This window comes from Planococcus citri, chromosome 1 (assembly GCF_950023065.1).
Source record: "Planococcus citri chromosome 1, ihPlaCitr1.1, whole genome shotgun sequence".
Taxonomy (NCBI): domain Eukaryota; kingdom Metazoa; phylum Arthropoda; class Insecta; order Hemiptera; family Pseudococcidae; genus Planococcus; species Planococcus citri.
Window position 1 is genome coordinate 78,150,163 of NC_088677.1, and position 14,123 is coordinate 78,164,285.

Consider the following 14,123-nt stretch of genomic DNA (forward strand, 5'->3'; position numbering starts at 1 on the left):
AATGAATCGATGCGTCCGCGAACGGGTCATTCATACGAATCAATTCGTTAGTGAATGATTCGCCAAAAATTAAGTAAGTAAATGAATTGATTCGTTCGCGAACGAATCACTTTTACAAATCAAATCGTTCGCGAACGAATCATTTATACGAATCAATTCGTTCTCGAACGAATCATTTATACGAATCAATTCGTTTGCGAATGATTCACCAACGATTAATCAATTCGTTCGCGAATGATTCACCAAAAATTGAGTAAATGAATCGATTTGTCCGCGAAAGAGTCACTTACATGAATCAAATCGTTCGCGAATGATTTGCCAAAAATCAAGTAAATAAATCGATTCGTTCGCGAACGAGTCACTTTTACGGATCAAATCGTTCGCGAATGATTTGCCAAAAATTAAGTAAATGAATCGATTTGTTCGCGAACGAGTCATTTATACGAATCAAATCGTTCGCGAATGATTCACCGAAAATTAAGTAAGGTAAATGAATCGATTTGTCCGCGAAAGAGTCACTTATGAATCAAATCGTTCGCGAATGATTCGCCAAAAATTAAGCAAATGAATCGATTCGTTCGCGAACGAGTCATTTATACGAATCAAATTGTTTCGCGAATGATTCACCAACAATCAATCAATTTGTTCGTGAATGATTCACTAAAAATTGAATTTTTCGATCGCGAATGATTCACCTAAAAATCAATCAATTTAATATTTAATCACCAATCGTTCGTAAATGATTTGATTCGATTCGATTGTAAACTGATCAATATTGTTATGCAAATGTTTCAAGAAAAAATGAATCAATTCGTTCGTAAACGATTTTTTTTTTTTGAAGAAAAGTCGGAAAGATCGATAAATTGGACCTCTTTACTCGAGAAAGATGAAGTTGAAATGAAAAGAAAGGTGGAGTTATTTAGGAGGTAAAAAGAAGGGTTGTGAGAAATGAACCTCACAAATAAAGGTCTCCTCAGGTGAATAAGGAAGTGACTTTCTCATTTCTGAAAATAATCATCAGGTACTCAACTCGAATTACCCTCAAGTCCCCGTTTTCACTTCCTTCCTCTACCCTCTCAAAAATAAGTTCAAAATCAGCTTATCGCAGGAAGCCGCAATAAACAAACAATAAATACGTCGGTATCTCATTTCATAAAAATTGATTCGACAGTCGAACTACCTACGTATAATTCTTTAAATCAGCAGCACTCTCATTTATACGTTTTTCGAATATCAATTGCGAACTTGTCGTGGCGAAATTATCGCCAACGAAAATTACGTCGAACTCGTCAAGCTCGCGAAGATGTTACGATGCTCGTTTGTGTTATTACGTATTTTTATTGTTATATTTTCGAAAGTAATTTTGTTGTGAAAAAGTATAAGAAACAGATGTACACGAGCAGATACGTATTCGCTTCTATAGTGTTGCAAATGTGTACAGAACAACACGTAACACTTGGGGTTAATTTTGGCGCCATTTTCTTAATTTACCGAGGTGTAATTATATCGCTTCAGAAATTGCGAGTGGTTTTGCCTGTCGAATTTTCAACAACCGCGTTAACGAGCGAAGAAAAAATAAACGAGGAAAAATATATATAAATCTTTAGTAGGTACGTAGACCTACTACCTATCTACTCGTATGTACGTTTCGTACCATGTTCGTTGTTCAAATATCAGTGCGAAGTAATTTACGACCAGAGAGTAAATTCTGACTCGGTATTGTTAAAATTAGAAGTGAAAAAAATAATTGCTAGAGGAAAATAGTGGTTTATAAGGTAACAACTAGAGTTCATACATGATTTGGAAACTTTTTTATTTCAAAGGCAAGATGTTCGTAATAAGAGAAATTGCAGAGATACGAGTAGATCGAATGTCTCCCTCAATTTATCGTTAGTACGCTCGCATTTAAGGTGAAGAATCTCGGTTTTTTGATCCATTTTAAAAATCGATCTTTATCGAAATGCGGGCTTTTGAGCCATTTAAATATTTTCTTCACATTGATGATGCCGCAGTTGAACTGTGGTTTAAGGATCCATTTGAAACCGTTGTCCACATTGAATAATTTTTCACCTATCCAGCAGCCGTTAACTCGAGTCTCATCAACATCGTCATCTCCTTTCTTTCCTTTCTTCCCTTTCTTCTTTCCTATCTTCTCTCCTAGGGCTGAAACATCTCTTAAAGGATCTTCAATACCATCGATACAACAAGCCTCTACGTAGTCCTCTTCCTTTTCTTTTTTCTTAGACGATATGCCGCCGGATGAGAAGATTTTATGGTGTAATTTAATCAGATAACCGGTTTCTCCTAGCAAACTATCGTACATCGAATGGCAACACTGGTTGATTGCTCTTGCTATCCCATTCATAATACCGGAGCTTATCTGCTGCTGTTTCGTAGTAGGAGCATTATTCGGTTCGTTTGGAACTGTTTTTGGTGCTGGTTGTTCGGGGGGCTGTCCTTCTGGGCTGGGTTTGGCTGCCATGAAGAGAACCTGCGTGGAAAGAGAAAAAAAAACTTGTCTGATTAAATTTCGAAGATTATTTTGGTTTGTAGTATGAAAAATGTGAATCTTGAATTGGGACGTGCTTTTTGAAAACGATTGCCCCTGAATTGAAAATTGATGAAGAGGGTCTTACTTGACTGACTGGAATTTGTACAAGTGGGACATTGGTGCTGGGTAAAATCTTAATTTGACCATCTCACAGATGGTTCAAGTGATGAAACAATTCAGAGTTGGTGTCTTATTTATTTTAAATCGACTTGCCTACTTAGTGAAAATGATATGACAGGTTAAAACTGATGAAAAATGTGTTTTTTTAAGTATTATTTTAAGACCAGAAACGAAAAGTGATGGTTTGAAAACTTGGTGATTCAATTTTCAGCTCCCATATCTTGCCTCTGACTATTCCAATTTTGTTTTTATTCTCAGAATTTATCTTCAACTAGACGTTTATCTACAGTAGTGCCCGCTTAATGGAATCAGTTTGGGCCGATGTACTTTTAATTCTATTAACCGGGATATTCTAATAAACTGTCCAAGAAAAAATTGTGAAAGAAATGTATCCCGTGTCTTTGCTTATAATATTATAACTTCGTACTTCAAAAATCTTACTCATATTTGGGCTTTCCCGTGGTCATAAATAAGCTTGTACTTCCTTCAGCATAATTTCCATCATTTTCAAAAACAAATTTCCAATTTCTACTCACTATCAGATACAGAGATGGCGCGATTCCGATTTTTTTAAGGAGTCGTGAGAATCGCATGAATCCGATTCCGGAATCGGATTCCATTTTCGATTCACCTGACAGATGAATCGAAAAATGTGAAATCTGACTCTTTTCAAGCAGGAATCGCAAATGTAATATGATTCGCGATTCCGGTAATTTGATTCTCGCGACTCCGATATTTCGATTCTCGCGACTCCGATATTTCGATTCTCGCGACTCCGATATTTCGATTCTCGCGACTCCGATATTTCGATTCTCGCGACTCCTCATTATGATTCTCACGACTCCTCATTACGATTCTCTAGACTCTTGGCTTTAAAAGTTTGAATTCTAAAAAAATTGAGCGGTCATGGAACACTCCGGACTTGGACGCAAATGAATTAGCCGAATTATCGTTGCCAATTCGATCAAGAAGTGAAAGGAGGGTGGCAAAAACCGTACTTGGAATTGAAATTACTCCCATTTACACCAACTGGGGCCACAATACAATTTTCGAAAGCTTTTGCCTGGATTTTGGCAGAAAATTTTGAAAATTTGTTGTTCTGCAGAGCTACTCAAAATGGTTCGACGTTTTAGTTTTTCTTTAAAAAATCAAATTTCCATAAAATTTTACAAAGCAGAGTTGGAGTCAAAACAAACGCCGTTCGCGTTCGCGATTTTTTTCTTAAAATCAAATTATTGAGAAAATCGAATTGAAATTTTCCAGATTTTGAAAACTGAACTCTCAAAAAATGCGGGGGAAATTTACACGTTTGTTGGGATGAAAGATGAAGGAATTTTTAGCAACAGAATTACTTTTTTCCAAAAATTCTCCAAAATTTCTACTAGTTACGATGGCACGCGGGTATGCTCAAATAGTTGGGATTTCTCCTTATTTTTCTGGGCGCTTTACAAAAAAAAAGCGTTATGTGAAAATTTTTTAAACCAGAAAGGACCCATGATTCATATTCCAATTGTTCTGCAAGTCAAAATTCTGGTTCATAATCAGATGCAGAGCTTCCCAAAAACCTCCCACCGTACCTACGCCCTATTTTCAAAATCGCGACTTTTTTTCAGAGAAAATGTTTCGTTTAACCGTGATGTAGCAATAAGTAGTGGGGGGGGGGGGTTTGGCAATTTTTTGTGGAGATGGAAAGCTGAAATTTACTCTACACTCCAATTTTAACACCCTCTGAAAACGACTTCAGGTGGGTTCAAGTCATTTTAGGGCCTCGAGCGACTTTTATGAAAATTACTTGAGCCTCCAGTAGATTTTTGAAACTTGAAATGTCTCCAACATTAATTTATCAAATGGAGTTGGCAAGCTGAAATTTACTTCGCAGACTACATGGTGGTTTCAAATGGTTTTGAAGCTTCCAGCTACTTTTAGGAAATTTCACTTTTCCAAAAAAACGTCATACAACCTTTCAAAAAGTTGCAGAAGGCTCCAAAACAACTTGAAATTCACCATCAGTCAACTTCGTAGCGTATTAAAATCAGTTTGCAGAATGAATTTCGACTGTCCATCTTGGTTTGATGAAATTTTGGAGAAATTTCAAGTTTAAAAAATCTACTGGAGGCTCCAATAATTTTCAAAAAATGCGTTGGAGGCTCTAAAATGACTTGAAATTTACCTGCAGTACTTCGTAGCGTATTGAAATTAGTTTTTAGAATAAATTTTAGCTTTTCAACTCCAATTTGATGGAATTTTGTGAGAATTTCGAGCAGGGCTGTTAATACGAAACGAAACGAAACGAAAGACACGAAACGAAACGGTAATTTTTTCCTTTGGACACGAAACGAGACACGAAACAAAACGAATCAAAAAAAATTACACAAAACGCAACGTTATAACGAAACAAATCATTTCTGTTTCTGCAATTTTCGGATTTTCATGGCAAGTTTTTTTTGTAAATTTTGACCAAATTTTGTCAAATTCACTCAAATTTTATCCATTTAGAGCCTTTAGGGGGGTTCTCTTCTGCATTTACTACTAAAAATGTCCGCTTTTCTCACTTTTTTTGGCTGGAAGGAAACGAAACGAAACGACACGAAACGGCACGAAACGATATGGCACGAAACGAAATGATACCACTTTTATGGAATGAAACGAAACGGGATAACGAAACAGTTTGGTTCAAAGAGCTCAACCGAAACGAAACGACACGTTTACGTTTCGTGTCTAACAGCCCTGATTTCGAGTTTAAAAAATCGGCTGGAGGCTCCAGAATTGCTCAAAACGGGTTGAAACCGTTTCCAATCGATTTGTTTTTTTTGGGGGGGAGGGGGGATTCTTCAACAAATAATGTGAATGAAAAAAGCATCATTTTTTCGAATATGTATGAAACTGCTGAATTGAAAAATCAGTGCCTCAGTGGAATAAGTAGAATTTATTTCTATCTTACATTTACAGATATTATTTGTAATATTCCTGAATTCATTGAAAAACAAAATACAGCTACAGAACAACAGAATGTATTTTCATTTTTCAATTTATTTTATTTCTTGCTTTTTAATTAGGTACCAGTACGGACGAGCCTTTATATTTATTTACTAATGTTTGTTAGAATGTTCATTTTCATTTCATCTTCAATGCTTCATTTTTATGAAATTTAAGGAGTTGTGATGGGAATCTGGCTGGAGTCGTGAGAGGAATCTGGTTGGAGTCGTGAGAGGATCCTAAGATGAGTCGTGAGTGGAATCTGAATCGGAGTCGCGAAAGGAATCGGAATCGAAAATTACGATTCGGATTCGGATTCCTATATCTGGCGAATCTGATGAGCGGAATCGGGACTCAAAATTTTGTGGAATCACACCATTTGGAATCCGATTCTCAAGCTCCTGGAATCGCGCCAACTCTGATCAGATACGCAAGAAACTTGCTGATATAGATGGAAGTATACGCTATCTCCTGTAAAGGAGCGCAACTATGACGACGACAACTCATACTTACATTATTAGAATCAAGTTGGGACCAGGTGTGTTTCATTCTATAAACCAGAGAACGCTGAAGGATAAAAACACACAAAATTCCAAATTCTGTTGAAATTTCATCACTTTTTTATGTTTTTAGGAGTCGATTTCAGTACGTTTTTGGTTGCTTAGTTAGATACATTTAGTCTTTTAATATGTTTTGAGCACTGTTTTGGACAATTTTTATAAAATTTTACAAAATTTTCATCGTCTTTTTTTGCTAATTTTCACTCATTACAAAATAATCTTCATTTTGTATTTTTATGCCATTTTAACATGTTTAAAACATGTCTTTTTCATATACTTTTTGTTAAATTTTGTCAAATTTTCATGATTTTCTCCAACTTTTGAAAATTATTCAACTCTATTAACCGAACTCAATGCTCTTTTTCACTACAATACGCGATAAAATTTACATGTAAGAAGGTGCAAGCGTTCTGTACCAACCCATTTTGATTCCATTATCTGAATTATTCTATTAACGGCGACTACATTAAGCAGGGACTACTGTAATTAAAGCCCACATTGACCAAAAGAAACATCAACTTATTGTCACATTTCCCAAGATAGGTAAGAGAGTGAATTAACACCCAGACATTAACAGGATAGATGCATTTGCGTTGACTCAAGAACACACTATGCCATACACATTTCTCATAGCCTCTCTTTTCAGCTCTGCTGCATGAGGACAACACAGTGTTACCACTAGTTATACTCGTAGCAACCGTAACCGAAATTTTTAACCGAAATGTATTTTAACCGCTAAAATGAGGCAAAAACTAAACATGTTAGTCACAGTTGTATATCACAGTTTTATTTTTCAGTTTTGAGTTACAGTGGAAATCGCTTATAATGAGATTGGTTAGTACGAGATTTCGGATACATTAAGCAAAATGCTCAGTCCTGAGCATAACGCCATTTAAACAGAACGAGCTCATTTATAATGAGGAATCCGGATAGTACGAGCTGAAATTCTTGAAATTTGGTTCGTTTTATTGTTTTTTCTTTTTCTTATAACGAGTGTTCATGCAGAAAACATTCATTAAATCCCAGATTTCAGCTTCATAGGTTAATTTGATGAAATTTTGAAAATTCAGACAGATTTTGAGGCATTTTTTGAAAAACAGAACTTTCTAAAAAGCTGCTGACGGCTCTAGAACTGCTCAAAACGATTCGAAACTGTTTCCAATCGATTTGACGAGTCAAAAATAGTAGTAAAATTGACAATTTTTTTGCTACATATGTTACAAGCATAATTTATAACGAGAAGCTCTTTATATCCAGTTATTACAAGATACTGGTTATAAATGCAAAACCTTTTATTTTAGTACGAGAGACCGGATACAATGAGCAAAATGTCTGGTCCCTTGAATCTCATTGTAAGCAATTTCCACTGTATTTTAATCTTGTTCTCAGTTCCTGTTTCCATTTTCTGATTCTCAGTCCTTTTTTCATTTCTAGCTTTTGTTTTTGTGTTTTTTTTTTAATAAGATATTTTTTTCATTGCTTTTACGTTTTGTTCTCAGTTTTGAGTTGCTATTTTCATTTTTGGTCGTTTTCAATGGTTTTTTTTATGACTACATGTTTTTTATTTTTGTGTTTCAAAATATTGTTCAAAATGTTATTTAGGCCTAAGCATTATTTTTTTTGATCATTTTTTCCAATTTTTTCACAACCTGCAAATATTTGTTTTTTGCCTTTATTATTTATTTTTTTTTTTTTGGAAATTCTTGATTATGATTGGGGGGAGGGGGTTTCTAATTTAGGTTTTTTGAAACGTTGTGTGAATTGTTATGCTACTTGTGAATAATTAACTTTTTTTGTTTCATTTTTTTCTCAGTTTTTGTTCTCATTTTGAGTTCTTGCCTTCTTGCTTCAAGTTTTGTTGATGTTATTGTTATCTCACCTAATTTGGAGTTTCTTTTTTTCAACACCAATTTTTGTCTTCATTTCATTTTTTAAAAAATTTGGTTTGCTTCATTTGCTTCAATTTTTCTGGTTTTTAAGTTTTTTCATTTTTTTAGGGTTTTTTGGTTTTTAGTTTTTATTTATGCCTTTTTTTGTCTTTGGTTTCTTTTTTTAGTTTTTTCTTTCTTATCTTATTTTTTGTAGAGGGTATTTCTAACTTGGCGCCCAACGTGGGGCCCTAATCTGGCCCTTACGTTCCTATTGGGGACCACTGGCTTCGGGGGCTTGAAAGACTTCATCTTATGTCAGAACTCCACAATGTGAGACTACTGCCAATACCCCAAAAGAACATACTAAGTATAGTGTTCTGGTTTATTGGTCAGTAGTGCACAAGTACAGAGGGTAATACCATTGTATTCAATACTTAACGACTGTCAGTTTCTACTGAGCGTCTTGTAAGAGCTGTGTAAGTGTGTACCCAGCATGAAAGGTACCTTGGCCAGGAATAAAACAAGACTGCCAAGAGGCAGCTGACTGCGGCTGCGGCTTGGTCTCTGTGGAACTAAACCACCAGAGAGCGCTGATCCTCCTAGAAGAATCAGTGTAGCCTCCATCTGGGCATAAAGTTCCCTACGTAGGTGGGCAACTTGGAGTCCCTAGTCCCCCTCCCCACTACACTTGGTTTTTGTTTTGTGATTTTCTGGTTCTGTTAATCAAGTTTCTTCTAATGTTTTCATTTTTTCAAAATTTTGCCTGAAAACTTATCTATAATTTTTCTTTTTTGTTTTTGTTTTTTTTTTTGTATCCAATGTTTTTGTTTTGTTTTGCTGAAATTTCTTCAGTCAATGTTGTGTTTTTTTAGGTTCACTTTTTTATGCTTTTCTCCGGTAATTGGCGTTGGAAAACTGGAAAGCAAAAAACCGGGGAGAGAAAAGAAAAGTCAGAAAATTGAAAAGCAAAAAACAAAAAAAATGATGAAAATGAAAACTGAAAACCAAAAATGGAATCGAAAACTCGAAATCTATTATGCTAACAGCAAAAGTGTTGAAAACAAAATCTAGAAAAATTAATAACGAATAGGTTTTGAAAACTTGAAAAAAAAAAACGAAACTTGAGAAAAAAAATGAAGCGAAAACAAAAATAAAACGAACACAAAAACGAATACTAACCTGGTACTAAAAAAACTTGAAAACAGTAACTGAAAAGGAAAACTGTAAACCAGAAACAAAATACAAAAAAAAACTAAAAACCAAAAAGTTTGAACAAAATCAAAAATGTCAAAAACAGAAATGAAAATGAAAACTTGGAAACGTCCGTCAAGAACTCAAAAATATCAAACAAAAAAGTACAATAAGAGGTACATATTTTGAGCTACATTTAGAAAAAAAAAAATCTAAAACTTTAAACAGAAAACATGAAACAACTTGGAATCAAATAATTAATATAAGAACTGAAAACCAAAAAAAAAAAAAAAAAAAAAAAATTGTAACTAAAACTAAAAGCCAATAAATTTAAAAAGGAACCCAGAAATCAAACGATATTGTGCACTGAAAACTAATAAAAAACAAAACCTTGAAAAAAACGAAAACTCGAGCTGAAAATCAAAAGCTTCAAAATGCAATAACGAATAATTCGTAAAATTAAAATTGAAAGAGTTTATTGTTTTTCATTTTCATTTTTTGCCTAGTTTCCATTTTCGTGTTCAAATGATCCTGTAGCATTGGCAAATTTTGCAGCATTAAAATATCATTTCGAGTCACATGTTTTTGCAGTAACCATAGATTATAACTTTAAAACGAAATGAAAAACTGAAACCCATAAACATAAAGCCTTAAAATTCGTTTTCACAACCTTTTTCCGAGTTTCAAGAATAGGTCTAGTTCGATGGAGGGGAATGAAATGGGGCAAATGATATTCTCCCTTTTCCGGTGAGGCTGTCAAACACGATAACTCTTTGCTTTTTTCAATTGCAAAAACATTGTTTGTTTAGTAGGGAGAAATTTTGTATTCAGATGTAAAAATAGGCTATATGTGTAATAAATGAAGGCATGGTATATAAGTACATTATTTCAAGTTGAACAATTTGCTGGTAACGCTATCGTTTACCTGGCTCATCACGATGCACATCATCCACGGTACAACCATCGCAAAATTACGACTCATTTTTCACGCCGACACGTACCTATTTTATATATTACTCGTATGTTCCACATTCGTACTGTTTTTATACATTGTAGGTAAAGGTATATGTACTTAATGTGATTAGGTAGGTCTAGCTAGGTGTGCACTGTGCAGGCAAGTATCACGTTCGTGCCAGGTTTCCTACTATTTATTTGTCTGCGAATTTACTCGACGTTGGTTGGAAAAATGTTTGTTGATTACCTACACCGCCGTGCACTTGAAAATTGCCAAGCTAACACGTCGATGTGCCCCAGCTGAGGCTTATTGTTCTCTAACATACATATAGTAAAATTGTAGTACATATTTCGGAAAGCTTGTGTCGTAAATGAAGTAGGTAGGTAACTACAGTTGATGAAAATTGCTCGAATATTACGTTTCTAGTTCATCAAGCGTCGTCGAAAGCTGTTAGAGCGGGCAAATAGCGGTTTTAAAAAGGAAAAAATTGGCACATCAATTTTTTCTTCGGGAATGTGTTCGGATGGACCCTCTGAACCACCAAAAAAAAGCCGACTCTCCTATCCCTGGAGGAAAATTTTTTAGGGGGCTGAAACCGGTTCCGATTCGCGTTTTTTGCGTTTTACTCCGTAAATATTAGGTTTTTGAGAAAAACTACCAGGACGAAAAAGGTTTCCCTTTAAATTATCGACAATTTGATGCTATGCTCGATACCCATTGCTCAAGGGGGGTGTCCAAAAAAAGGGGTGGAAAGAGTAGGTGTTTCAAAAAAGGTCAGTCCAATAAATTAATCAAAATTACCACTTAAAATCATTCGTTTTGGCTCAAATTTTTTTTACAAAGTCTACTCACACAACTACTAATCAAACTATCATTGGTTTGTCTTCAACCCTCCTCGGGGGTTCGTGAGGGTTGCTTGATTTTTTAAGTAACACACTACTGAATCATATATTTGAAAAACAAATCTGGACGTGCGATATATCGAATAGTATGTTTTCGAGGTCGCTGAATACGAATATGAACTCATTTTTTGCATACAACCCCTCAAAGCCCCTCTGTGCCCCAAAATGGGGGTCAAAATTGTGAAAAATCGTGAAAAGTCGAGTGATATATCGAATGGTACGTTTTCGAGGTCGCCGAGTGCGAATATGAACTTATTTTTTGGGTCCCACTTCCCAATGTCCCTCTGTGCCCCAAAATGAGGGTGAAAATGTTGAAAAAACGTGAAAAGTCGAGTGATATATCGAATTGCATGTTTTAAAAGTCGCTGAGCACGAATATGGCCTTATTTTTTGGGCCCAACCCCGCACAGCTCCCAACTGCCCCAAAAAAGGCCAAAATTTTGAAAAAATGTGAAAAGTCGAGTGACATATTGAATGGTATGTTTTCGAAATCGCTGAGTACGAATATGAACTTTTTTTTTTGCCTACAGCCCCTCAAAGCCCCTCTGTGCCTCAAAATGAGGGTCAAAATTTTGATAACTCGTGAAAAGTCGACTGATATATCGATTTGTATGTTTTCGAGACACTGAACTGGAATATGCACTTTTTTCCTGCTCTACTTACGATCCCTCAAAATCCCCTTACGCCCCCTAAATAGGATAAAATTTCGAAAAGCCACTAAAAAACGTGTAATACGTCGAATAGTATGTTTTCAAGATCGCTGAATACGACTACAGACTCATTTTTATTATTTCACTCATTTTACTATTCAAACGTCCTATACAAACGCCACAAAATTATCCTCAATGTCTTTAGTAGGTAAGATGTGAATCTTCTTGTCTATCTCAGTGTTTTCATTTCGATTGTTTTCCTGTAAAGTTTTCGATTTCATTTTTTACAGTAGACTCCCAATTATCCGACTTTCAGGTTATCCGGTACGAATTTATCCGACTTACTTTTCGCATTATCCGACCCACCAAGGTCGGATAATCCAAAAAACATCTAATTTTTGATTTTGGAGTGTGAATAATAATGCAAGGATTCAGCATTTTGTATTCTAAACGGTGTTATTTTCCTTGAAATCGATCCAACTTATCTCCAAAAATTATAATTTGAGTCAGTATTTCATTGTCTTTAATGTACAAAAGTATACGTTATTTTTGTTTATTAGTTATTTTTTCGATTCTTTGTTCCTGTTTTGAGCCAAAACTTGATTTTCTGAATGAAAGCTTGTCGTCTCAAGCTTATGCACTTAATTTTTACGCTTAAAACATCAATTTTGGATTATCCGACTTTTTTGATATCCGACCCACCTTACACCCCCGATTAGGTCGGATAATCGGGAGTCTAATGTATTGGCTACCAATCGAAAACAAAATGAAATCATTTTTTTTTTGATGGAAGAAAACATCGAAAATTAGTAGTTCGTGGTTCATGTTTTTTTTTTAAAAAACATACCATTCGATATATCAGTCGACTTTTCACGAGTTATCAAAATTTTGACCCTCATTTTGAGGCACAGAGGGGCTTTGAGGGGCTGTAGGCAAAAAAAAGTTCATATTCGTACTCAGCGATTTCGAAAACATACCATTCAATATGTCACTCGACTTTTCACATTTTTTCAAAATTTTGGCCTTTTTTGGGGCAGTTGGGAGCTGTGCGGGGTTGGGCCCAAAAAATAAGGCCATATTCGTGCTCAGCGACTTTTAAAACATGCAATTCGATATATCACTCGACTTTTCACGATTTTTCACAATTTTGACCCCCATTTTGGGGCACAGAGGGGCTTTGAGGGGTTGTATGCAAAAAATGAGTTCATATTCGTATTCAGCGACCTCGAAAACATATCGCACGTCCAGATTTGTTTTTCAAATATATGATTCAGTAGTGTGTTACTTAAAAAATCAAGCAACCCTCACGAACCTCCGAGGAGGGTTGAAGACAAACCAATGATAGTTTGATTAGTAGTTGTGTGAGTAGACTTTGTAAAAAAAATTTGAGCCAAAACGAATGATTTTAAGTGGTAATTTTGATTAATTTATTGGACTGACCTTTTTTGAAACACCTACTCTTTCCACCCCTTTTTTTGGACACCCCCTTGAGCAATGGGTATCGAGCGTAGCATCAAATTGTCGAGAATTTAAAGGGGAACATTTTTCGTCATGGTAGTTTTTCTCAAAAACCCAATATTTACGGAGTAAAACGCAAAAAACGTGAATCGGAACCGGTTTCAGCCCCCTAAAAAATTTTCCTCCAGGGATAGGAGAGTCGGCTTTTTTTTGGTGGTTCAGAGGGTTCATCCGAACACATTCCCGAAGAAAAAATTGATGTGCCAATTTTTTCCTTTTTGCCGCTGCTTTTTTACGTTATTTTCCCGCTCTATGTCCCTTGATATGGTTGTTAAATTACCACAATGCAGGGCTGTGAACATGCAAAAACGAGCGTTTTTTTTCGTTTTTTGAACCAAACCGAGTCAAACTTCCCCCTTTGCCCCCCTCCATCTCAACGGCTCAGTACTTTATGCTTATTTTTTTTAGTCCAGAAAATAGAAAACTTTCTTAGTTTGGTTAATCGATGTAATTTTGAAGGGGAAAAAATCCATGGTAGTTCCATGAAAAAATCGAATAAATCCAACTTTCGAGCAAACTTACGAGAAAAAACAAATTTTTTCTAAACTTCTCGTCTTATCGAAAATACTGATAAATTGATAACCATCTCGTGTACTACGCGTATTCGTGTCCGTGTAGTACCCTCGAAGGTGTAATATTTTATCGACAGCAGGAGATGGAAATTTAATACTATATCCTCGGTGTATCGTAACAAAACTTGAGCAGCAGCAGAAGCTGCAAATACGACAACAACGTGTACAGGGTACGTATTTGCGTGGAAAATTTCAATTTGTATTTCCGTTCGTTGGAAGAGAAACTTATACTGTATAGACGATGAGGCGACGATCGA

General features: G+C 35.4%; 2 protein-coding genes across 5 annotated transcripts in view; one reads left to right on the plus strand and one right to left on the minus strand.

Annotated features, from left to right (window-relative positions):
• The window catches only part of LOC135834890 (uncharacterized), a 157,038-nt gene that overhangs the window by 94,862 nt on the left and 48,053 nt on the right, over positions 1–14,123 (plus strand). The gene's annotated exons all lie outside the window — the stretch shown is intronic.
• LOC135833909 (uncharacterized) lies at positions 1,803–10,475 on the minus strand. The gene is made up of 2 exons (XM_065347737.1): positions 10,195–10,475; positions 1,803–2,491 (listed from the first exon to the last, which is right to left on the minus strand). The coding sequence occupies exons 1-2, from the start codon at positions 10,249–10,251 to the stop codon at positions 1,880–1,882; spliced, it is 669 nt and encodes a 222-aa protein (XP_065203809.1). The 5' UTR covers positions 10,252–10,475; the 3' UTR covers positions 1,803–1,879.

Excerpts from the sequence above, each read along its gene's own strand:
- LOC135833909 (XM_065347737.1), bottom strand. The coding sequence starts at position 10,251 with ATGAGTCGTAATTTTGCGATGGTTGTACCGTGGATGATGTGCATCGTG. Across the intron at positions 2,492-10,194 it reads TGTGCATCGTGATGAGCCAG|GTTCTCTTCATGGCAGCCAA; the intron begins GTAAACGATAGC and ends CTTTCCACGCAG.